General features: G+C 46.6%; 1 protein-coding gene across 1 annotated transcript in view; it reads left to right on the forward strand.

Annotated features, from left to right (window-relative positions):
- Positions 1–26,098, forward strand: part of LOC137421102 (neuronal acetylcholine receptor subunit beta-4-like) — a 46,187-nt gene that overhangs the window by 16,334 nt on the left and 3,755 nt on the right. Inside the window, exons 2-5 of the mRNA XM_068106822.2 lie at positions 10,441–10,586; positions 18,359–18,403; positions 18,534–18,643; positions 18,858–19,803. Coding sequence (XP_067962923.2) covers positions 10,441–10,586; positions 18,359–18,403; positions 18,534–18,643; positions 18,858–19,803 — 1,247 coding nt within the window. The remainder of the gene's footprint in view (positions 1–10,440; positions 10,587–18,358; positions 18,404–18,533; positions 18,644–18,857; positions 19,804–26,098) is intronic.

Raw genomic sequence — 26,098 nt, forward strand, 5'->3', positions numbered from 1 at the left:
CCCCGTACACCCTGGTGTCTGCTAGGGACCAGGAGCTGTTAAAAAAAATAAGTATGTATATGTATATATACAGTCACGTGAAAAAGTAAGTACACCCCATGTAAAGTTTTGACTTTTTCAACATATTTCAACATACAGCTATTTGATCTTCATTTCAACAATATTGATAGATAAAGGTAATATAAAATAACAAATATCATGAAACATTTACATTTTGTAGTCCATTGTATAATTTAAATAAACATAAATGCATATTTCTCATGTGGAAAATATAAGTACACCCTTGGCTCTAATCGGTGGTATTGCCCCTTTGGCAGAAACAACCTCAAGTAGGCATTTCTTATAACTGTCTACCAGTCTCTGACATCGACTGGGAGAAATTTTTGCCCACTCCTCCATGCAGAATTCTTTCAGCTGTGCGATGTTTGAGGGGTTTCTTGCATGCGCAGCTCGTTTCAAATCCCCTGGCCTGAACAAGTTGGCAGTTGTTTGGAATCTTCTCCACTTGTAGATGATCTTCCGGACAGTCGAATGATCGATTTCAAATTGTTTGGAGATCTTTTTAAATCCCTTCCCAGACTCGTAGGCATCTATAAGCTTCTTTCTGAAGGCCGCAGAGAGCTCTTTTGATCTAGGCATGGTGACGCCGCACACTTCAACAACAAAGAGCAAACCAAACCAAATGTCTGAGGTTTAAATAAGACAGGTTCCTCCAAGATCATCTCTAACGATGTTCTAATCATTTGCACCTGAGCTGGTGCACCTGATTCTAATTTTAGGTATTTGAAGTAGTGATAAATGTAGGGGTGTACTTACTTTTTCCACATGCGAAATTTGCATTTATGTTTATTTAAGTTATACAATGGACCACAAAATGTAAATGTTTCATGTTATTTGTTATATTATATCACCTTTATCTATCAATATTGTTGAAACTAGGGCATTGCCCGTACTATATCTATATCTAAAATTATATCCCCCCCCTCTATTTACATGAAATGGTTTGGTCCAAAGCGAACGGCTTGCGAGTGGTGACAATCCCCCCCCTCTATTTACATGCAATGGTTCGGTCCAAAGCGAACGGCTTCCGGAGTTTGGTAAAGAAATCGCCATCGCGTACACAAACGCGCAGGAAAGCGAATGAATCGCAAATTCGTTTTTATCAGTTGTAAAACATAGTTTAACGCCAACATAGTTTGCAAACGTGAAATAAATGAATACGCTCTCAAATGTGCCATCCGAGGCAGAGTGTGCCCGCCACGTTCGGCAAACGCGATCGTTCGCTGCTCTGTGATTGGTTGAAGCGTTTTTTGGACATATCTCGGTAAGTAATTGTCCGATTAATTTCAAACCTTGAAAAGGCACATCCTCGGGTCCCCAGCAATATACCTGGCAAGTTTCAAGTATATCGGACCGGTAGTTGTCGAGAAATCGTTGTCGCATACAAACACACAGACAGACACACAGAGATTACTGGAATTATAGATAGATGAAGATCAAATAGCTGTATGTTGAAATATGTTGAAAAAGTCAAAAGTTTACATGGGGTGTACTTACTTTATCACGTGACAGTATATATACACAACACACACACACACACACACACAGACACATCTCGTTTTTTCATTTCTGTTCCTCACAATTCTATCTCTCTTTCATTCACAGACAGACAGACAGACACACACACACACACACACACACACACCAGCCAGTGCCAGTTGTAACGTGCTCCTCCCCGACCCCCTGGTCACGGTGTACCTCCGAGCCCCGAGAGGAGTCACGGCAGAAAAATGTGTTATTCTGTGTGTCAAAGATCAACGGAGAAGCCACCCCAATTGGGACTCACAAACAAATATTGTATAAAGATCACACAAGAATAACAGTACAACAACAATAGTATTCAAAAGTACAATCAATATGTCCTATGATGGTACCATCAGTTTTGTAATATATAACTCACTGTGCTCCAAGTGAGTGAAACACGAACATTCCCCAATGTCTCTTATTCCCGGCTTCAAGACGAAGTTGATTCGCTCCAGCGATCGCCAGAACGATGTCCAATCGAGACCAGAATCCCGTGCGGATGGCAAGTACCGACACACCGCCGAAGCTGTACAAATGTGCTCCAAGGCGGCTGGGAAATCGAAAGGTGCCCTCCAGGCGACTGAGAGATCACACCCTCGGGTATGGACGAAGTAACCTTCAAAAAGCCACGTCACACATGTTGTGGAAAACCAATCAGGTCCACACAACTTTAGTCCAACTGGTGGTTTAATCCCATTTAGATCATGACATCATTTCCTGTAATACAGGAAATGCAATAGGAATAAGATTTGCCATCACATGGGACCATTCATCTATCTATAATTCCAGTAATCTCTGTGTGTATGTTTGTATGTTTGTATGTTTGTATGTTTGTATGTTTGTCTGTGACCGCTGTTTCTCGACAACCACGGGTCCGATATACTTTAAACTTGCCAGGTATATTGCTGGGGACCCGAGGATGTGCCTTTTCAAGGTTTCATATTAATCGGACAAGTAGTTACCGAGCTATGGCGATTTCTTTACCAAACTCCGCAAGCCGTTCGCTTTGGACCAAACCATTTCATGTAAATAGAGGGGGGGGGATTGTCACCGTACTCGCAAGCCGTTCGCTTTGGACCAAACCATTTCATGTAAATAGAGGGGGGGGGATTGTCACCGTACTCGCAAGCCGTTCGCTTTGGACCAAACCATTTCATGTAAATAGAGGGGGGGGGGATTGTCACCGTACTCGCAAGCCGTTCGCTTTGGCTTTGCGAATGGACCAAACCATTTCATGTAAATAGAGGGGGGGGATATAATTTTAGATATATATATAGTACGGGCATGCCCTAGTAACATTCAATGCAAGCAAGCTTAATATTCTATGCTGGCGTACCGTTAGCGAGTCTACCAGATGTAACATGTCACAGGAGAAGTCTCGGAGCACCGTCCGCAGCAGCGGGTCTTATAGCCGCGCCCCTAGCGGTGTCAACGAGCAGCGAGCATCACCCCGGGTTCAGTACGAATACGATTTCACTACATTCTCCCCCCCATTAGAATTATACGGCAGAGCGGCTAGAAGCGAGCGAGCGTCAGCACGAACAGGGTGCGGAACAGGGTATCAGTCGACCCAACCGTACCGGTCCGGGCAGCGAATTTCTCTGCCAGCACGTGTCCGAAATTCCCCGGGTACGGCATCACGTATCCCAGTGTCCCCGGCGTCGGAGGCGCCACCAGGGTCAGGTGACGAAGGGGGTACCGCCAAGCCGTCGGGCCTGGGTAGACGCGGGGGGGGGGGGGCGAGGGGGGGGTCGGTAGACTTTCGGCGATGGGAGCGTCAGGAGAGTCCATAGTCTCATAGATGGGTTCGATCGGTTCGTCCGATTCCCTACTCGGGTCGGCGGCCCCGCATGAGGCAATATGACGTACGGAGACAGTAGTCTCACGGCCATCAGCCGTCATCACACGAGCATGCTCAGGATTAGCCTGGAGAATCTGCACTTTGTCCACTAGGGGGTCGTACTTGCTCGCGCGAACCGCCCGTTTAAGGTAGGCCGGCCCGGGCCCAGCGAGCCAACTGGGTAAAGACCGTATACACCCCATGCTCCTGGGGTGGTGGAAAAGTCGCTCATGGGGAGTTTGGTTGGTTGCCGTACACAGGAGAGCCCTGATCGAGTTCAACGCCGCAGGTAGCGACCAAGCCCATTTATCGAGGCCCCGGCCGAGGGTCCGGAGGTTGAGCATGACGGCCCTCCAGATAATCCCGTTGAAGCGTTCGATCTGCCCATTTGCCTGGGGTCTGTACGGCGTGGTGTAACTAGAAGCAATGTTATTTTGGAGCAGATAGCCGCGCACCTCCTGAGACAAGAAGACCGCACCCCGGTCGGTATGTACATAGGCTGGGTACCCGAACATTGAGAACAAGTTCTGTAAGCATCGCATCACCGTGGCAGCAGTCATGTCCACGCACGTATAAGCGAAGGGGTATTCATCTCATCGACGATAGTGAGCAGATAGCGAGAGCTACTCGACACCGGCAATGGGCCCTTGAAATCCATCGCCAAGCGTTCCCACGGCCTCGCAGCCCTAACCAGAGTCCCCATGGGTGGGTTATAGAAACGCGGTTTGATTTCCACGCATATAGCGCAGTCGCGACAGATACGGCGGATATCGTCAATCGAGTATGGGAGATTGCCACGCCGCACAAAATGAGCGAAATGTGTTACGCCCGGATGGCCCGCAGTGGCATGCAGCACACGTAGGCCCTCCAAAGAGGTGATACCCGCGCATGTAGCCGGTCTGGATAAGGCATCGGCGGCCCGGTTATCCTTCCCTGGGCGGTATTTGATGGTGTAACAGAAGTCGGCGAGTTCGATACGCCAGTGAGTGATTTTCTCATTCTTAATGCGCTGGGCGTGTAAGGTGTCGTACATGAACGCAACGCTTTGCTGGTCCGTGATGATTTGGAAGCACCGCCCGAGTAAGTACGGGTGCCATCGCCGAATAGACTCGACGATCGCATACGCTTCCTTTTCGACGGACGAGTGTCTCCGCTCAGCGGTGGTAAGAGTCCGTGAAAAGAAAGCCACCGGACGCCCTCCTTGGGAGAGGGTCGCCGCGATGGCCTGATCCGAGGCATCACTTTTGAGGACGAAAGATCCGCTCTCGTCGATTGTTGCCACGGCGGCACTGGTGATGTCGGCCTTAAGGCCTCCAAAGGCCGCCAACGCAGCCGGACTCAGTGTGAAGGTGTCGCAGGCCACGAGGGGGCGAAGTTTCGCGGAGAAATTTTGTACCCATTTGGAGTAATGGGCGAATAGCCCGAGGTCGCGCTTCAGGGACGCCCGATTGCAGGGAGGGGCCATGTCGAGCAAAGGTCACAGACGCTCCTTATCCGGAGCGACAGAGCCATGGGTCACGGTGTACCCCAGAAGATCTATCTTGCGTAGGGAGTATTGGCACTTATCCTCGTTCATAGTTAAGTGATACCTCTGCGCGACCTCGAGGAAGCGCTTCAGATTAGCATCATGGTGCTCTTGGTCATACCCACAAACCGTAAGATTGTCTAGGTAGACGAAAACATCGGTTAAGTGCTCCCTCGCAATGAGGTCATCCATGGCCCTCTGGAAACAGGAGACCCCGTTCGTTACCCCAAAAGGCAATCGAGTAAACTGGTACAACCGCTGCCCCGACTCAAAAGCGGTATAGATACGATCCGCCCTAGAGATAGGGATCTGATGGTACGCACTACGGAGATCGAGAGTGCTGTAGACCGAATACTGGGCCACCTGTTGCACCAGCGCGTCCATCCCCGGAAGGGGGTAGGCATCCATCTGTGTAAAGCGGTTAATCGTTTGGGAATAGTCGATTACCATGCGTCTGCGGTGGGCCTCGCTTTGCACCACCAAGACCTGGGCTCGCCACGGCGACCGGCTAGGTTCTATGATACCGTCTTTCAAGAGCTGAGCCGTTTCGTCCGCAATGAATTGCATGTCTGCGCGAGAGTAGCGCCGTGATTTTACCGCGACAGGGGTACAGTCGGAGGTTAGATTGGGGAACAGCGAAAGCGGCTGGATGTCCATTTTCGCTAGGGCACACACAGCAAGCGCGTCCGCCCCCACAACAAGCATGTCAGGCCCACCAAACTCCATTTCCAGACGTCCAAGCCGCTTAAGAAAATCGTGTCCTAACAGAATATCAGCACATAAAGCAGGTAAAACCATAAGGTGTACATCAGGAAAAACCCGTCCCTTTAGCACGAGTTTCAATCGGCATTCCCCCTTCGTGCTGAGTCAAAGCCCCTGGGAAGCCATGAAGATCCGTCTCGTAGACCTCCAGACCCGCCATCCATGCCTGAGCACTAGTCGCTGGTCGATAAAACTATCCGTAGACCCTGTATCCACCAAGGCCCGAACACAATGGCCTTCGACCATGAGGGGAATAAGGGCTTGAGCCAGGCCGGACGAGCCTGCTGGGAGTGGGACTGAACCCCCCGAGTGGGTCGGACGAGCCTCGCGGGTGGATCCTATGCCAGCAGCAGTTTTGCGGTCGTGGCCGGAGTATTCGTTGTCCATGGGGAATCCGTTAATGCCATCAGAGGGCTTTCCCATGCATTCCGGTGTTTCGCGATTCAAAATCTGACAATTTTGACGGGAAAAAGCCTCCGTAGTATTTGAAAACGCCTTTTGACACTTTTGGCAGAAAAAGGCCTCCGTAGTATTCGAAATCACCTTTTTCCGGGTGAGGGCCACCGTTAGCTCATGAGCGACACGACGAGAACGTACCGCTGGGGCTTGGCGAGGCTCCAAAGCCCCTCGCGTGGCCCCGGAGTCTGGTCAAGGACGCATACGCCGTGCCCGATTGAGGATGAGACTGTGGTGGCTGTCCGGTGACGCCCGCCAAGGTCGTCTGAGCGCCCAGGGGCCCGCAGAGAGGGGCCCTGCCCTTCGAAGCCGGGTAAGGCGCCGGGTTTCGGGCTCGGCTCGTAGGCTCCGCAATGAGCCCATTCAAGGTCGCGCGCGGCCACGAGCCATGTGCGGTTTTCCGGCACATTTTCGCGTAATGCACCTTTTGCGAGCACAAATGGCATATTGCGTCCCGAGCCGGACACACGGGCCGGGGATGACGTGGTCCCCCACTGGGATTAAACCACCAGTTGGACTAAAGTTGTGTGGACCTGATTGGTTTTCCACAACACTTAATCCCATTTAGATCATGACATCATTTCCTGTAATACAGGAAATGCAATAGGAATAAGATTTGGCATCACATGGGACCATTCATAACATTCAATGCAAGCAAGCTTAATATTCTATGCTGGCGTACCGTTAGCGAGTCTACCAGATGTAACATGTCACAGGAGAAGTCTCGGAGCACCGTCCGCAGCAGCGGGTCTTATAGCCACGCCCCTAGCGGTGTCAACGAGCAGCGAGCATCACCCGGGTTCAGTACGAATACGATTTCACTACAACACACATGCCCCAGATCGACGTCTGCATGCGGTGAAACTGGTCGAAAAGAGACGAAACCGCGAGCAAAGCACAAGTCCTGCGTGAGTCAAAATGGCCGACGACCCGGTCTCGTGGCGCACGGCACGGCGATGATTCTCTCCTGAATCGATCGCAAAACCTGACACACAGGTTAATCTGTCACTGCGCTAACCACTCTGTCGTAGGAATCCCTTCCCTGGGAAACCTCAAAGTTCGCTAGTGACTGTTGTTCGCCAACGTTCGCTCCAGACCGCAAATAGCTCGGCTCCTTCTTGTCCGACTCTCTTGCTCCGCCCTCTTTTCTCTTCTTCCTCTTCCTCCGCCAGTTCCCGATACGGTTTCCTGTTTCTTTGAACCTTAACTTTTTTACCTTTTGTAAACAGTTCATGAACAATAAACCTTTTGAAAACAATAATAGTACATGGAATCAGAAATATTTACAGTGGATGCAAACCACCACAACGGAAGTGAGTGACACACACACACACACACACACACACACACACACACACACAAACACACACACAAACACACACACACAAACACACACACACACACACACACACACACACACACACACACCAGCCAGTGCCAGTATGATAGGAGATGGGAGACACATGAAAGCCCGCTTAGAGTTTGCAAAAAAGCACCTAAAGGACTCAGACTGTGATAAACAAGATTCTGTGGGCTTTCATGTGTCTTTCACTGAGGAGAGGCTTCCGTCTGGTCACTCTGCCATAAAGCCCAGATCGGTGGAGTGTTGCAGTGATGGTTGTCCTTCTGGAAGTTTCTCCCATCTCCACACAGGATCTCTGGAGCTCAGGCAGAATGACCATCGTGTTCTTGGTCACCTCTCTTACCAAGGCCCTTCTCCCGCGATTGCTCAGTTTGGCCGGGTGGCCAGCTCTTGGAAGAGTCCTGGTTGTTCCAAACTTCTTCCATTTAAGAATTATGGAGGCCACTGTGCTCTTGGGAACCTTCAATGCAGCAGAGATATTTTTTGGAGGCTTCCCCAGATCTGTGCCTCGACACATTCCTGTCTCTGAGCTCTGCAGGCAGTTCCTTCGACCTCATGGCTTTGTTTTTGCTCTGATATGCATTGTCAGCTGTGAGACCTTATATAGACAGGTGTGTGCCTTTCCAAATCATGTCCAATCAATTTAATTTACCACAGGTTGTCTCCAATCAAGGTGTGGAAACATCTCAAAGATGATCAAGAGAAATGAGAGGCACCTGAGCTAAATTTCAAGTGTCATAGCAAAGGGTATGAATACTTATGTCAATGTGATATTTCAGTTTTTTCTTTTTAATACATTTGCAAAACTTTCTAAAATTCTGTTTTGTCTTTGTCATGATGGGGTATTGAGTGTAGATTGATGAGGGAAAAAAATGAATTTAAACGATTTCAGCATAAGGCTGCAACATAACAAAATGTGAAAAAAGTGAAGGGGTCTGAATACTTCCTGGATGTGTGTATATATATATATATATATATATATATATATATATATATATATATATATACAGACTTGGCTTTTAATATGGAATATTTTTTTGGTGGGGGTGAACTTACTTTCAAGATGTCTTCGAACCAACTTCCGCTGACCTTGGGGACGACTAAGAAGAAGACCGTTGTTGGTCGCAAGCTTGTCAAATATTAAAGCTCGACCGTCCTGAAGCTACATCTGCGTCTGATTTAATCTCCCGATTATATATATATATATATATATATATATATATCTATATACAGTATATATATATATATATATATATATATATATATATATATATATATATATATATATATATATATATATATATATATATATATAGATAGATACATTAATGTAATGTATTGTAATGTGAGTAACCGTGGAATTGCCCATATATATATATATATATATACACACATGCACACATTATCAAAAGTATGCAGACACCCCTTCTAATTAGTGGATTTGGCTATTTCAGCCACACCCATTGCTGACAGGTATATATAATCAAGCACAGCCATGCAATCTCCATCGACAAACATTGGCAGTCGAATGGGCTGTACTGAAAGCTCAGTGAGTTTCAACGTGGCACTGTCATAGGATGCCACCTTTCCAACAAGTCAGTTCATCAAATTTCTGCACTGCTGGAGCTTCCCCGGTCAACTGTATGTGCTGTTATTGTGAAGTGGAAATGTCTAGGAGCAACAACAGCTCAGCCGCGAAGTGGTAGGCCACACAAGCACACAGAACGGGACAGCCGAGTTCTGAAGCGCGTAGCGCGTAAAAATCGTCTGTCCTCGGTTGCAACACTCACTACCAAACTGCCGCTGGAAGCAACATCAGCACAACAACTGTTCATCGAGACCTTCCTGAAATGGGTTTCCATGGCAGAGCAGCCACACACAAGCTTAAGATCACCATGTGCAATGCCAAGCGTTGGCTGGAGTGGTGTAAAGCTCACCACCATTGGACTCTGGAACAGTGGAAACACGTCATCTGGAGTGATGAATCACGCTTCACCTTCTGGCAGTCTGAAGGATGAATCTGGTTTTGCCAGGAGAACGCCACCTGCCCAAATGCATAGTGCCAACTGCAAACTTTAGTGGAGGAGGAATAATGGTCTGGGGCTGTTTTTCATGGTTTGGGCTAGGCCCCTTAGTTCCAGTGAGTGAGATAGGCCCTAAATCCCAAAATCTGCCTTGCTCTTCTCTGTTGTTAGAACTCTGTCACCCAGTGCACCCGGTAGTTGGTTAAAGGAGGTTTTACACATGGTTCCTTCCCTTAATCCCTCGCTATCTACTACAAAGCACACCCTCTGTATGGCGAACATTCAAACAAACAATCATTAAGCTGATGTGTACCTACTTATTACATTGAGATTGGCTACCTACTTGTACATGGACCATACTACTCTATACAGTTGGCTACCTACTCGCACACAGACCATACTACTCTATACAGTTCTAAGGTAATCTCTGACCCCTCTTCCCTCCCCCCTGCCCCATAAACGTAACAATACTTTAATGGATATCCCCAAGGTGACAAGGGGCAAATCGACTTCATATGTGGAAAATGAGACTACGATCCCATGATGATGGGCCAAATACTCAGATAAATAGTTCCAAACAGGATGGGAATATTTTTCTCAAGACCAGCATTGCTGAAACAAACCACCCTGGCATACTGATCAAATCAATGGTATTGCTATTCCGTGCCATAGTTTGTTGAGAGTGTTTGGTATGATTCAAGCTGTACCTGTGAGAAATGTGAGCTGTTCTGATTTGTATGAGTCATATAATCCATGCAGATGGCAAATGTCTTTCCTTTTGCCCTCACCTCCCGAACACCTCCTTCATCTCATCCTCACTTCCTTCACATTGCCATGCTAGCAAGGAGTATGCTCCCTCCAAACTGAGCTTTTCTCATATCTGTAGGCTGTTGGAGTGCAGAGGCTGAAGAGAGGTTAATGGAACACCTGCTGAACCCAGAGCGGTACAACAAGCTCATCAGACCAGCTACCAACATTTCCCAGCTCGTCACAATTACTTTTAAAGTATCACTTTCACAGATTATTAACGTGGTAAGGTCCTGCATTCACATGTTGGGTGTGTCTAACTCTGCACAATAGACAGACACATCTTTTAATAAATAGGCTGCTGCATGACCTGTATATTACTATTGATTTAGAGGATATAACAGTCCAACTCTTAAGACATTTTTATTTAATTTGCAAATTTGTTTTGGCAAACTGATCAAGCTCAATTGTCCTACAAACCTGCTCTGTTGCTCTTGCACTTCCTCTTTCAACTCTGTTAACCCTATCATTTGCCTGAGGTCATCTTCCATCTGTTTGGAAGTCGGCCAACATCACTGCATTACATTTTCTTGGATCAAGAACCGATACCCTTGATGACAGACCTATCAGCTTACTTGCAGCCATCATGAAGTGCACATGGAATCCATCGTCAAAGAAAGATTTGTGGTTGACTGCATTTCCTCAAAATTGCTATGCTGCCTTTACACATGGTCTTTGTACTATTTCCACCCTGGCCTTTGCCCTAAGTAGTCTTTCATCTGCTTGCAAGTCAGCCAAAATAACAGCATTACATAAACAGGGTGCAAAATCCAATCCCCTTACTACAGACCTAATATTCCGTTTCTCCAAAGACCTCATCTCAGACCATCAGTTCAGATGTAGTCATTCTACCCTGGACATGCTGCTTCTGCTCTCCCAACAATGCATGGAGGCCCTCAATGTCAGTCATGAGATTAGGGCCGTCTCTCTGGACATATCTCTAGCACTTGATAGTCTGGCACCCAGCCTTGCTCTCCAAACTTCTGCCTATGACATCCAAGGCCACTTCCACTCATGGCTTACGGACTTCCTCATTCTCGTAGCCAACACGTGTCTCTCAACGGGATCCTCTCATCTTTTTTTTTCCTATCAAGGCTGGAGTGCCCTAAGGAAGTGTTTTGTGACCAGACCTATTATTCCTAATCTTCATCAGTGAGATTTCCTCCCCTCTGGGAAATCCTTTTTATCTTTTTTTGGTTGATGACTTCACCTTCTGCTAGAACATCCCTCAACCTCCAGATAGACCGGCAGCAGCTTATTCGCTCTCTGCAGACCTTGATAAAATCACAACCTTCCTGGCAAATGCCATTCAATCCTGTCAAATCTCACACTCACTGTCTCTCCGAATCCTCCCATCCTGGTCGATCGCTGAATTAACGCCAGGGGGGTTGACTCAGCCTGTCATCCTTCCGAGGTCGGCAAATTGAGTACCAGTTCACTGGTAATTCCCTGTTTGTTGTAAAAAGGCGACAAAAAGGGTTGGCGGCAGGAAGGGCATCCGGCCGTAAAACATTGCTTCAAAAAGGGGACCAAAAAAACAACAACAACCACGGTCCCCGAAAAAGGCCAACCCCTGCTTGCGGGGGAAAATGGCCTCTAAAGGTGTTTTTTTTTGTTTTTTTACTGTCTCTCCGAAAAGACCATCTGGCGAATCCTCCCATCTACTTCCTTAACATTTATCTTGAAGAAGTTCTGTCACTCAATATTTTGGGCCTCACTATCAGCACGATTGTTCTTGGGCACACCGTGTTTACAAGTTATCCTTTAAAGCCAGTTGCCAACAGGGCATCCTCCATCGAGCAAAGTCTTTCCTTGGAACACCTGAATGATTAACTTTCTACAAGGCCTTCATTCACAACTTGAGTGAGTACTGCAATTCCCTCTGGGCCGGCATCCCGGTCTCCCACCTTGTTCATCTTGATGCTGTGGAGAGCAAGACCTTCCAAACCATTAAAATCGCCCACGATGAAGCCGAGTCTCTGGCCCTATCACTTTTACATTGCAGACAGATAGAGGGTCTCTCTGTCTTCTACCACCTCTTTTCTGGTCTTGTACTCTCAGCCATTTTCATGCTCTGTTGCCCTCCCACCAGGTTTCTGCAGCGCATAATCAGTCTGCCAGTAACCCCCTTCTGGTGAAACTTCTGAATTCATCTCGACTAACTGCTCACCTCCACTCATTCATTCCTTTTTTCCCCACCTGTGGAACAAACTTCCACATTCTCTTCAGTCTCATTCTTCTCATCAGGGCTTCACGGCAGCTGTTCACCACCAACTCAGATTTTTTTTTTTTTTTTTTTTTTTTTTGTATACAAGGTCGAGGCTCGTGAAAGAGCGAACATTAATCACACAGAAAGACAAACCGACACATAAAACATATAACATAGGGAGCGGTAGACAAGATGGGGAGAGAGGGGGAAGGACACAAACACAACATTTGAGAGCAGGGACCGAGAGACATGGAGACATCGAGAGATCTGAGAGAGGGCGAGGGCTTTGGGGGGGGGGGGGCGTGGGAAGGAGGCGGTGGGAGAGGTATAAAACATATGGACACTGCCAGGACTTCCAGGAAAGAGGTTGGAATTTCAAACAAGTTGGATCTGGGGTGAATTAGCGGGGGTAGAAAAGATCAAGGTTTTGGATGGGGGAAGATAAGAGATGGTGGTGAACAGCTGTTTTAAAGACCTGGAGGGAGGAGTGGGATTGAAGGGAGTGAGGGAGTTTGTTCCAGAGGTGGGAGAAAAGAGGAATGAAAGAGTGAAGGTGAGCAGAGAGCCGAGATTTCGGCAGTTTAACCATCAGAGGGTTGCTGGCAGATCTTGTGCGACCTGTAGGAATATTTGGGGGACAGAGCACAGAGAGAGCTGGGGGTGCAAGGCCGGAGAGGAGTCGGTAGAAGACAGAAAGACCACCTACCTGCCTGCGGTGAGTGAGTGAAAGGCCCTCAGAGATAGCTTCATCGCGGGAGATTCCAATAATTCTGAAAGCTTTGGTTTCAACAGCGTGAAGCCGAGCTAGGTGTGAGGCAGGAGCACCGGCCCATAGGGGAGAACAGTATTCCATTGAGCTGCGGATGAAAGCCTTGTATGTGGTGAGGAGCTCAGGTGTGCCGAGGAAGGACTTCGCACGACGGAGGATGCCCAGTCGGCGACTGGCTTTGGAGGCCAGCTTGGAAATGTGGTTTTCCCAAGAAAGATCATGGCAGATAGTGAGACCCAAAATCTTGAGCGACAGAACTTCTTGGAGAGGATTGTTGAGAAAGTAGATGGGAGGGTTGTCCAGTCGATCTTTTCGGAGAGACATAGTAAGAGTGTGAGATTTGTCAGGATTGAAAGACATGTTCCACTTGTTTGACCAGTCTGTGATTTTGTCCAGGTCTTCAGAGAGTGAGGAGGCAGCAGACTGCCGATCTGAGGGAAGAGGAATGGAGCGGCAGAGAGTGGAGTCATCAGCAAAGAGATAGAGAGGATTTTCGAGAGAGTCAGAGAGATCATTGATGAAGACCAGAAAAAGCACGGGGCCCAGAACACTGCCTTGGGGAACTCCAGCCTGAACAGGAAGAGGAGATGAGAGAAACCCATTCAGGGCCACACGTTGACGACGACTAGAGAGGAAGTCCGCCAGCCATGCGTGGAGATTTCCATGGATACCAAAGGAGGAGAGTTTGGTGAGCAGAGCGGGGTGCCAGACCGTGTCGAAGGCACGTGATATGTCGAGGGAGACAGCTCTAATTTCCTGTTTGGCATTGAGGACCTCCATCCATTGTTGAGACAGCAGAAGCAGCATGTCCAGAGTAGAGTGACCTGGTCTGAAACCAAATTGATGATCAGAGATCAAGCCATTGGAGAAGAGGAAAGATTTCATATCCGAAGCAATGATGGATTCCATGACTTTGCTGATAATTGGGAGAAGGCTGATTGGTCTGTAATTGCTAGGATCTGTTTTTGCACCTTTTTTGTGCAAAGCGGTGATGTTGGCTGATTTCCAAGCAGATGGCAGTTGACCTTGAGCAAAAGAGAGGGTGAAGAGAACAGAGAGAGGGTGAGATAGAGCAGCAGAGCAGGATTTTAGGACCCGTGGGCTGATGCCGTCGGGTCCAGTTGCAGAATCAGAGTCGAGGGTTGACAGAAACTTTTCCACCTTGTCAGGAGGAAAGGACACGGAGTCCAGGAGCAGCAGGGTACGACTGGGTATGGTGGGTACAGAGAGGGATGGGTTTGGGACACAAGATTTAGAGGCAAACACAGAGTTGAGGCATTCAGCTTTTTCACGTGCGGAGTCAGCTGTGTAGCCGTTTGAGGTAAGGGAGGGGATGGAGGGGGAACAAACACCAGAAACGGATTTGACCAGGCGCCACCAGGATTTGGAAGAGGGAGACAGATAAGAGAGTTCGGTCTTGAGAACGGAGAGATATTGTTTCCTGGCTCTCCTGAGGGTGGACACACACTTGTTTCGGGCTTTGTGAAAGGAAATGAGATTTCCTTCCGTTGGATTTGCTTTCCAGGAGACGAAGGCAAGTTGTTTCTGGGCAACAGCCTCACCACAAGATTCCGTGTACCATGGACGGGAGGAAGGGTATGACAACTGAAGACGAGATGGGATAAATCTGTGCATGAGAGAGAGCAATTTACTTTGGAAGAATTCCCAGGATGAGTTGATGTCAGAGGTGGTAGAGATGGGAGACCAGTCCAGATGATTTATGGCTGCTTGAAGACCGTGCCAGTTGGCCTGAGTGAAATGCCAGACTCGTCGACGCTGAGCAGGCTCCCTGAGGATGGTCAGAGAGATGTCCACTTTAACAAGGACATGATCAGATGATCCGATCGGAGCAGAAGAAGAGCAGCAGACATTTTCAGGGAAGTTAGTCATAACCAAGTCCAGAAGAGAAGATGTTCCGTTGACTGAGATCCGGGTCGGGAAATTGACAGATTGTGTCAGTCCCAGTGAGTCGCAGAAGTCCTTTGCTGAGGAGCCATGGCTGGTGAGAGAGGTACCCACACCCAGCCAACTGGCATGATGACAGTTGAAATCACCACATATGAGGAAGAGAGAGTTGGGATGAGTAGATAGAAGTTGGTCCATATCATCAGACAGCGAGATGTAGATGGAGTCATCACTGTTTGGTGGACGGTACAACACACATATGAACAAGAGGTGGGAGCGAAGGGGAAGCCGTAGCCAGAGGTATTCCTGGGGGTGAGGTGGAGAGAGTGCAGTGCAGGGCGAGTGAGGAAGAGAGTTTTTGATAAAGATAGCAACCCCGCCTCCAGGACGAGGCTCAGGTCTATCATACCGGAGGAGGGAGTAGCCCGGGAGAGATACTATGGAATCAGAGACATCATAAAGGAGGAAAGTTTCTGTTAAGCAGATCACGTCTGGTTTGACAGAAGCAACCTGTATGGAGAGATCAGTTAAGTTTGAACGAAGGCCCCGGATGTTTGAGGTCCATACCGTTAATGAAGAGGAAGGGGGAGCATCAGATACAGAACAGGGGGGAGGAGGGGTAGGGTAAGATGTGGAAGAGGTGGAAGAGGTAGGGAGAGCTGTTGAAGGTGTGTCAGAGATTTCAGAATAGCTCGGAGAAAGGGAAGGATGGGGCGGACAAAAGGTTTGATGGTGATTGGGTGAGCCACAATGAGGTGTTATTTGAGGAGGGGGAAGAGCGAGGCAGAAGGTTGGGGGAGATGGAGGTGAGAGTTTGAAGGGGGAAGAAGCGGGGAGGACGCTTTGAGGAGGGGGAGTGAGAGGGGGGAAATTGAGAAGCAATGAGGGTGGGGAGATTTGAAGGGGAGGGGTGAGGGGGGAGTTTGGGAGGGAAGGGGCAAGGGGAGGGATTTGAAAGGGATGGGATATGGGGGAGATTTGGAGAGGAGGGGTGAGGCAGGAGTCTAGGAGGGGAGGGGCGAGGGGGCGTCTTGGCGGGGAGGGGTGAGGGGGTAGTTTAGGAGGGAGGGGGCAAGGGGGGAGATTTGAAAGGGATGGGTGATGGGGAAGATTTGGAGGGGAGGGGTGATGGGGAAGATTTGGAGGGGAGGGGTTATGGGGAAGATTTGGAGGGGAGGGGTGAGATTGGATTTTTGAAAGTGTACGATTTATGGGAAACGAACATTTATTGCAAAATGAGTTTCTTGTGACCTTCGAGTTAAAAATACGTTTAAGGACGCTGGATGGAGGATGGAGTGCAGGAGAGTTTAGGGAATGTAGAAAAAAGGCACTATACGAGATGGATATTTTTTTTGGGATGAATTGATTTGGTGAGCAAGTCGAAAGCAGCCTTTTAAAGAAGAAGAAGAAAAAGGTGTTATAAAATATGACGGAATACATAACTTGAGGGGAAAGTGTAAACATTGAAGGTTAATGAGTGAAAACTATCTGGGGAAATGGGGGAGAAACACGTGGTCGAAGAACGAACGAACGAATAAGAATGAATAAACGAATGAGAACAGAGAAGGAAAATGTTGTTTTTTTTTTTTGTTTTTTTTTTGAGTTGAGATTTACACAAGGAAGTAGGCTATGGGTGAAAAGACTGGAATACAGAGAACGAAAGTTATTGGATCACAAAAGACGGACCGCTGAGAGAAAAACAAAGCCTCAAGGTTGTACAGTGCACACTGTACAAGGCCTCAAGACACGACACGGCAAACAGACGATCAATTTATGAAAGATAAACACCGAGAAACAACCAAAGTTGCACACAATAACTTCACACACCGAAAGATAAATACAGTTTCGACAAAATACAATTGTGAACAGACTTAACTTCGAAAAACGTGGAGACCGTGTGGAGCTTCGAAAATCCCTGCCGCCGTCTCTAAGATCTCGCGAGATCTTTTGATCTCGATCCACAACTCGACTCGGTGATCTCGATCACCCCGAACCCACAACCCTGATCTTTTCTACCCCGATTAACCTTTCCCCAAGTCCACTTCTTTCTGGGTTTCAGGTTTCTCCTTCCATTTCTGTGATTGAGAGTTTGTGGCTGTATCCATCTTGTTCACCCCATGTGTCATCCGCTCGCTCTCGTTATTCCCCACATTCCTCTTTCTCTAACTCTTCCTTTATTTTGTTCCTCCAACCTGCTGTTGGGGGGTTTCTACTGTTCCTTCATTCTGTTACATCCTCCTCCATGAGCCTCGACACTGTATACCAAAAAATGTTAAAATATTTAACTAAGAAACTGTAATTATTAAATCATATTTTTTTCTGAAAGGACCCTCAACACTCTCCCTCACCCAAAGACCCACATTCCTCATAACCAGCTTTGAAATGTAAATATTTTGTAGACTGACCAACTCAAAGTCAATGTATGTCTTGTACTCTGAAAGCTATGCAGTGATAATGTGTGAAAGTACATTCAAAATTACTTCACCAGCTTAAAGGCCACATATGGTAGACTTAATGCCAAACAGATTGTAAATAGATTCAGCAAATTTCTGTGCCACCTGTTTATGTTGGTGATGCAATTTCATTGGTTAATGCACAGCATACAACTGATAAATCTTACCTCTCAGTGGCACCCGACTGTCTCTAGATGAGAGGTATGGTTAGAGTAACCATTCAAGGAATTAAGTCACCAACTACCCATGTGTCAAGATTAGAAGGTGTCTCTACTGAGCAGGTTATCTGAGTTAGTTCCTCGTGGTCTTCTTTATTGAAGCTGTTTTTGAATACGGATGTTCTCAACTAAAAACAATTTTTTGGGCGTTGGAATAGGCCGACATGACCGTGCGGGTTGTATATCTTGAGCATATTTGCCCCATACACTTGCTGTGTGTTAGGCTTGGCTTTATTATTCTTTAGAGTTTAGACAATGATATTATCACCATGGATAGAATGAAAACCCAATTCTGAGCTCAAACCACATCTCTCAAGCAGGCAATCAGCCGAGTAAAGTCGCCAGTGATTTTGTTTTATCTTTGTCTTAAGTCAAGAAGCCATGCCTTACCTTCAATAAGTGTGCACATTTCCCACTCTTCCCCCACCTTTTTCTGCAAATAGAACGAGAGGGATCAAATAATGACGACAAATGTCTGGCTGACGCAGGTAAGTGGATGTCCCTGACTGCCACAAACTTCTTATACACCCTCTTTAACAAGAAGTGATGGATGATGAATTATTGTGAACTGTATGTACTGCTGAGATAATGCTTTCCCAACTTGACCTATCCAAACAGGAATGGCTTGACTACCGGCTTACCTGGGAGCCGAATGATTATGAAGGCATAAAGAAATTGAGAATTCCTGCTCATTTTGTCTGGCTTCCCGACATCGTGCTCTACAACAAGTACAAAACTAGATGCAGATATTGAGCATTATTTCTATTCAAGGCACATAATTCGTTTTTATTCTACTTCCTTACATCCCTGGCTGTCATTTGTCAACAACTAAGATCCTTTAAACAGAAATTGATGCAGATATGAGGAATGCTGTAATTTATTATTTTGAATATGTGACTTTATCGTAGACATTTTCACCGACCATCGGGTTTTTTTCCGCAGTGCTGATGGAACCTACGAAGTTTCTTTTCTTGCCAACGTACTGGTGTCTCCGGATGGAAGCATCTTTTGGCTGCCACCGGCGATTTACAAAAGCGCCTGCAAGATCGAAGTGAAGCACTTTCCATTTGACCAGCAAAATTGCACTATGAAGTTTCGCTCCTGGACCTACGACCACACAGAAATCGATTTGGTCCTTCAGAGTGACTACGCCACAATAGATGACTTCACACCCAGTGGAGAGTGGGACATCGTGTCACTACCTGGTCGTAGAAATGAGGATCCTTCTGATCCAAGCTACGTTGACATCACATACGATTTCATTATTAGAAGAAAGCCACTATTTTACACAATTAACCTGATAATCCCATGTATTTTAATAACTTCCCTGGCAATTTTGGTTTTTTACCTGCCATCCGATTGCGGAGAAAAGATGACTCTCTGCATTTCCGTTTTGCTTGCGCTGACAGTTTTTTTGTTGCTAATATCAAAAATCGTCCCACCAACATCACTGGATGTGCCCCTCATTGGAAAATATCTCATGTTTACGATGATTCTGGTGACGTTTTCAATTGTTACAAGTGTGTGCGTTCTCAACATCCATCATAGATCACCCAGCACCCATACGATGCCAAACTGGGTTAAAACGATTTTCCTGCAGAAGTTGCCCACACTGCTTTTTATGCAGCGTCCAAACAAAACTTCGGCCCGAGACCGCATGAGGCAGAAGCACTTGTATGGCAAATCCTCCGATATTGGGGAAACATGTTACGGGAACACTGGTTTGAACAAGTACGGGATGAACATGCAGGACCATTCTGGCCATTTCTGTGGAAGCTCTGAGCTCAGGTTCCGGGCAACATCAAGGTGGTCGGCAGAACTACAGGAGGCTGTGGACAACGTTCGCATTATTGCCGACCACACTCGCAGCGAAGACAAAGACCAAAGTGTTGGTTCCAGATTTTTATGATTCTTTCAGTTATTAGGTCGCAGTATGCAGGTTATAGTAGTCAACTTCACGATGTTTTTTCGTTCAAAAATGTTGGAGATTAGCAAAACTATACATTTTTGGAATATTCAGAGTATGAGGAATCCAAAAATTAATGTTGGCATTTGCGTAGACACCTGCATGGCCGCCATTTTGGATTTTCAAAATGGCCGCCATAAAATACATAATTTGCGCTATCTCGGCTTCGAGTCAACCTAGAATCTTATTTAAATATGCTAATCCTATGTTTTCTGGGTCAAGAAAACCATTGATGGGACCATTAGACTTCTAATCCTAATACTTGCTTCACTTTTAGGACTTTCCAGATGTTAGTGATACAAAAAAATTCCACATATTCAGCATATTCCTGAACGGTATAGACCTAGTAGAAGCCTGTATATAGGACTTATAGTTCAATCTGATACTAACAAGGCTGCTTTCTTGCTTTATAAACCCATACCTATAACTTCAAAGGACTTGCAATATCATGTATTAATGTAATACAGTTATATCACAAATATAAAGACAATGGTTTTCAATTACCTTTGTTTGTTGCTTTTCTATAACCCTGAGCACTATTTTGAGGACTTTATTGGATTCCTTGACCCAGAAAACATAGGATTAGCATATTTAATTAGGTTTCTAGGTTGACTGGAAGCCGAGATAGTGCAAAATGTGTATTTTATGGTGGCCATTTTGAAAATCCAAAATGGCGGCCATGCAGGTGTCTGTGCAAATGCCAACATTGATTTTCGGATTCTCCATGCTCTGATGATTCCAAAAATGTACAGGTTTGCTAATCTCCCAATATTTTGAACGAAATTATATTTGTTACCATAGTGAACCTGACGATAGTTAAACTACTTGCACTATGTCAGTAGTTAAAGTATTTGCACTATGTCACATGTACAAGCGAAACTTGCAAATAGTCTGCCACCCTAATGGTGCTTCGGGGACACCCTAATGGTGGAGAGGAGGGATTATTTATTTTGTGGCCATGACCTGACTGAGTACCCCAAGAACATATGCTAAGTTTGGTAGAGTCTCGATTGTATAAGTTTCAGACATACATAGATATTTACAAATCATTTCTGAATTTTAGTATTGATTAGATCTCGTGGTGTTGTAGCTTTCACCTGGGGCCGACAATCCAAAATTGAGGTACATGAGCTACTCTTGAACATTGAATCTCCACAATTACCTCAAAAGGAAAATAAGTGTACGGCTGATAAATTTGAAACGGCTGGGGTTGACGGCACAGATTTTCGAAGCTGTACACGTTCTCCACGTTTTCAAAGTTGTCATTGTTCACAATTGTATTTTGTCGAAACTGTATTTATCTTTCGGTGTGTGAACCTATAGTGTGTCCCTTGGAAGTTTCTCGGTGTTAATCTTTCATAAATTAATCGTTTCTGTTTGCTGCGCGTGTGCGGCCTTGCCTCAGGCTTCCCCAGTCCCCCGTCGAAGTTTGTTCCTTCCTTCGCTGTTTTTGCTAGGTTCTTAGATTTTTCCCTTCTCCCCCAAACTTCCCCGAACATATACTCTTTGTCTAACGTTTTAACGCCCCCTCCCCCCCCCCCAAAACAAAACAAAAAAAACAATATTTATTTCCCATTCTCCACGTGTGAAGTGTCCCATCGTGTGCTTCTGTCCAGGTGCGCTGTCTCGCCCTGCCCCCATTATCTCCTTGCCTTCCACCTTTTCCCCTGTTCACATGACTCGTGGTTGTCCCTCCAGGCTCCCTCTCGGCATTGGTATTTTTCTGAATATAAGACTGTTCTTCACGGTTCTGTTTAAATATGTTTAAACTTTTCCCGGCAGTGTTTTATTCAGTGGTATATTACAACACGCTGTTTTTCTTCCTATTTAAAAGGCTTTTTTCAATTTCCTCTCCAACTCATTCCATTTCAAAAAAATATTCAATCTCTTATAATTCTAAATCACGACATGCTCTAAATTCACATTCATTCCACCCCTCCTCCATCGTTCTTAAACGGACCGCTAACTTGAAAATCACAATAAACCCAATTTGTTATCAATGTTCGTCTTTCATTAATCATCCACTTTCTAAACTCCCCCCTTGCCCCTCCCCTCCAAATCTCCCCCCTTGCCCCTCCCCTCCTAAACTCCCCCCTTGCCCCTCCCATCCTAAACTCCCCCCTTGCCCCTCCCCTCCTAAATTCCCCCCTTGCCCCTCCCATTCAAAACTCCCCCCCAACCCCTCCCCTTCAAATCTCCCCCACAACCATCCCTCCCAAATTCTCCCCCCTCCCACCTCCTCCTCAAAGCTGCCTCCTCCCCACTTCATCTCCCTTCTATCTCATACCTCCACCTCCCTCAACCTTCTACTTTCCTCTGCCCCTCCTCAAACAACCCCTCACTGTCCCTCATCCCATCACCATCAAACCTTTCGTCCTCCTCATCCTTCCCTTTCCTGTAACTCTTCTGTAATCTCTGACACACTATCGACAGCTCTCCCTACCTCCCCCTCTCATCCTTCATCTGATCCTACCCCTCCCCTCCCCTGCACCCGATGCTCCCCTCTCTCCTCATTAACGGTATGGACCTAAAACATCTGGATCCTTCGCTCAAACCTGATTGATCTCTCCATTCAGGTTGCTTCTGACAATCCAGACTTGATCTGCTTAACAGAAACTTTCCTCCTTCAAGATGTCTCTGATTCCTTAATATCTCTTCCTGGTTACTCCCTCCTCCGGTATGATAGACCTGAGCCTCATCCTGGAGGTGGGGTTGCTATCTTTATCAAAAACTCTCTTCCTCACTCTCCTTGCACTGCCCTCTCTCCATCCCACCCCCAGGAGTACCTCTGGCTACGGCTTCCTCTCCACTCCCACCTTTTGTTCATATGTGTTCTGTACCGTCCTCCAAACAGTGATGACTCCATTTACATTTTGCTGTCTGACAACATGGACCAACTTCTATCAACTCATCCAAACTCTCTCTTCCTCATATGTGGCGACTTCAACTGTCATCATGCCAGCTGGCTGGGTGTGGGTGCCTCTTTCACCAGCCATGGCATCTCAGCAAAGGACTTCTGCGACTCATTGGGACTGACACAATCTGTCAATTTCCTGACCCGGATCTCAGTCAATGGAGTATATTCTCTTCTAGACTTGTTATGACAAACTTCCCTGCAAATGTCTGCTGCTCTTCTTCTGCTCCAATCGTTTCTGCTGATCATGTGCTTGTTAAAGTGGACATCTCTCTGGCCATTCGCTCTCCTCAGCGCCGACAAGTCTGGCATTTCACTAAGGCTGATTGGCACAGTCTGCAAGCAGCCATCAATCATCTGGACTGGTCTCCCATCTCTACTGCCTCTGACGTCAATTCTTCCTGGGAATTCTTCAAAAGCAAACTGCTCTGTCTCATGCACAGATTTATCCCATCTCATCTTCAGTTGTCTTACCCTTCCTCCCTTCCATGGTACACTGAATCTTGTGGTGAGGCAGTTGCCCTGAAACAACTTGCCTTTGCCTCTTGGAAGGCAAATCCAACTGAAGGCAATCTCAGTTCCTTTCACCAAGCTCGGAACAAGTGTGTGTCTACCCTCAGGAGTGCCAGGAAGCACTATCTCTCCACACTCAAGATTGAACTCTCAAGCCTGTCTCCTTCCTCCAAATCCTGGTGGCGTCTGGTCAAATCCGTTTCTGGTGTTTGTTCCCACTCCATCCCCTCCCTTACCTCAAATGGCTACAAGTTGACAAAGCACGTGACAAAGCCGAATGCCTCAACTCTGTGTTTGCCTCAAAATCTTGTGTCCCAAACCCATCTCTCTCTGTTCCCACCTTTCCCAGTCGAACACAACTGCTCCTAGACTCTGTGTCCTTCTCTCCAGACAAGGTGAAGTTTTTGTCAAACCTCGACTCTGATTCTGCAACTGGACCAGACGGCATCAGCCCACTGGTCCTGAAATCCTGCTCTTCCGCTCTATCTCACCATCTCCCTCTTCTTTTCACTCTCTCTTTTGCTCAAGGTCATCTGCCAGCATCTTGGAAATCAGCAAACATTACTGCTTTACACAAAAAGGTGCAAAAACAGATCCTTGCAACTACAGACCAATCAGCCTGCTCCCAATTATCAGCAAAGTCATGGAATCCATCATTGCTTCGGATATCAAATCCTTCCTCTTCTCCAATGGCTTGATCTCTGATCATCAATTTGGATTCAGACCAGGTCATTCTACTCTAGACATGTTGCTTCTGCTGTCTCAACAATGGATGGAGGTCCTCAATGCCAAACAGGAAATCAGAGCTGTCTCCCTTGACATATCACGTGCCTTCGATACGGTCTGGCACCCAGCTCTGCTCACCAAACTCTCCTATGATATCCATGGAAATCTCCACTCATGGCTTGCGGACTTCCTCTCTGGTCGTAGGCAACGTGTGGCCCTGAATGGATTTCTCTCATCTCCCCCTTCCTGTTCTGGCTGGAGTTCCCCAAGGTAGTGTTCGGGGCGCTGTGCAATTTCTGGTCTTCATCAATGATCTCTCCGACTCTCTGGAAAATCCTTTCTGGAAATCCTCTCTGGAAATCTCTTTGCTGATGACTCCACTATCTGCCGCTCCATTCCTCATCCCTCAGATCGGCATTCTGCAGCCTCCTCACTCTCTGCAGACCTAGACAAAATCACAGACTGGTCAAATAAGTGGAACCTGTCTTTCAATCCTGAAAAATCTCACACTCTTACTGTGTCTCTCCGAAAAGACCGACTGGAAAACCCTCCCATCTACTTTCTCAACAATCCTCTCCAATAATTTCTGTCGCTCAAGCTTTTGGGTCTCACTATCTGCCATGATCTTTCTTGGGAAAACCACATTTCCAAGCTGGCCTCCAAAGCCAGTCCCCGACTGGGCATCCTCCGTCGTGCGAAGTCCTTCCTTGGCACACCTGAGCTCCTCACCACATACAAGGCTTTCATCCGCAGCTCAATGTAATACTGTTCCCCCCTCTGGGCCAGTGCTCCTGCCTCACACCTAGCTCAGCTTCACGCTGTTGAAACCAAAGCTTTCAGAATCATTGGAATCTCCTGCGATGAAGCTAACTCCGAGGGCCTTTCACTCACTCACTGCAGGCAGGTTGGTGGTCTTTCTGTCTTCTACCGACTCCTCTCTGGCCTTGCTCCCCCAGCTCTCTGTGGTCTGTCCCCCTAATATTCCTACAGGTCACACAAGATCTGCCAGCAACCCTGTTATGGTTAAACTGCCAAAATCTAGGCTCTCTGCTCACCTTCACTCTTTCATTCCCCTTTTCTCCCGCCTCTGGAACAAACTCCCCCACTCTCTTCAATCCCATTCCTCCCTCCAGGTCTTTAAAACAGCTGTTCACCACCATCTCTTATCTTCCCCAGTCCAAAACCTTGATCTTTTCTACCCCCGCTAATTCACCCCAGATACACTTTTTTTGAAATTCCAACTTCTTTCCTGGAAGTCCCCAAATTTCTCTCGATGTCCCTGCTCTCAAATGTTGTGTTTGTGTCCTTCCCCCTCTCTCCCCATCTTGTCTACTGCTCCCCTTATTTTGTGTTTTATGTGTCGGTTTGACTTTTTGTGTGATTAATGTTCGCTCTTTCACGAGCCTTGATCTTGTATACAAAAAAAAAAGAAAAAAAAAAAAGAAGTAAGTTGGGAACTTATGATTGTCATGATAACTTATATTACAACAACCTATGATGTAAGTTGGGCAATGTCTCGAAGGAAACATGATAATGATCATCTTAAGAAAGGTTTGCACCAAGGTGTGTGAAAATTCCATTATTGGCTTCAGGGAAGTTAGATATTTTAATTGAAGGGCTCCCATGGTATTGGTATAAGCTCCCAGGAACAATCCAGTCCCTCACTTTGTGTTTAATAAATTATATAATTATACACTTAACAGCACACCCCCCGCTCTAGCTCAGGGAAAATGGCCTTAAAATGCATGTTGTTGTTGTTGTTGTATATAATTATACACTTGTACACGGAGGTTATGTTGGGAGCATAGATGTTTAGGATGTGCGTTGCTGTGCCATCCTCATGTTGAGGCACAGTGCGACAATGTAGAAATATTCCATCTTCCCACATACCAGCGTCCAAACACCTTTCTTCCAGTCTGCTATCCGTTCTCCCACTCTCGCCATCTTTATATGACTCGTAAACCTGTGCCTCATCCACCATCGTGTTCGTCTAGTGCTGTCTTTCTTCATGTCTTTAATAATTATCATTGCCATCTAAATGCTGACAATACTTCCTCCCACAGG

Source organism: Myxine glutinosa, chromosome 2 (genome assembly GCF_964187855.1).
Source record: "Myxine glutinosa chromosome 2, kmMyxGlut1.1, whole genome shotgun sequence".
NCBI lineage: Eukaryota > Metazoa > Chordata > Myxini > Myxiniformes > Myxinidae > Myxine > Myxine glutinosa.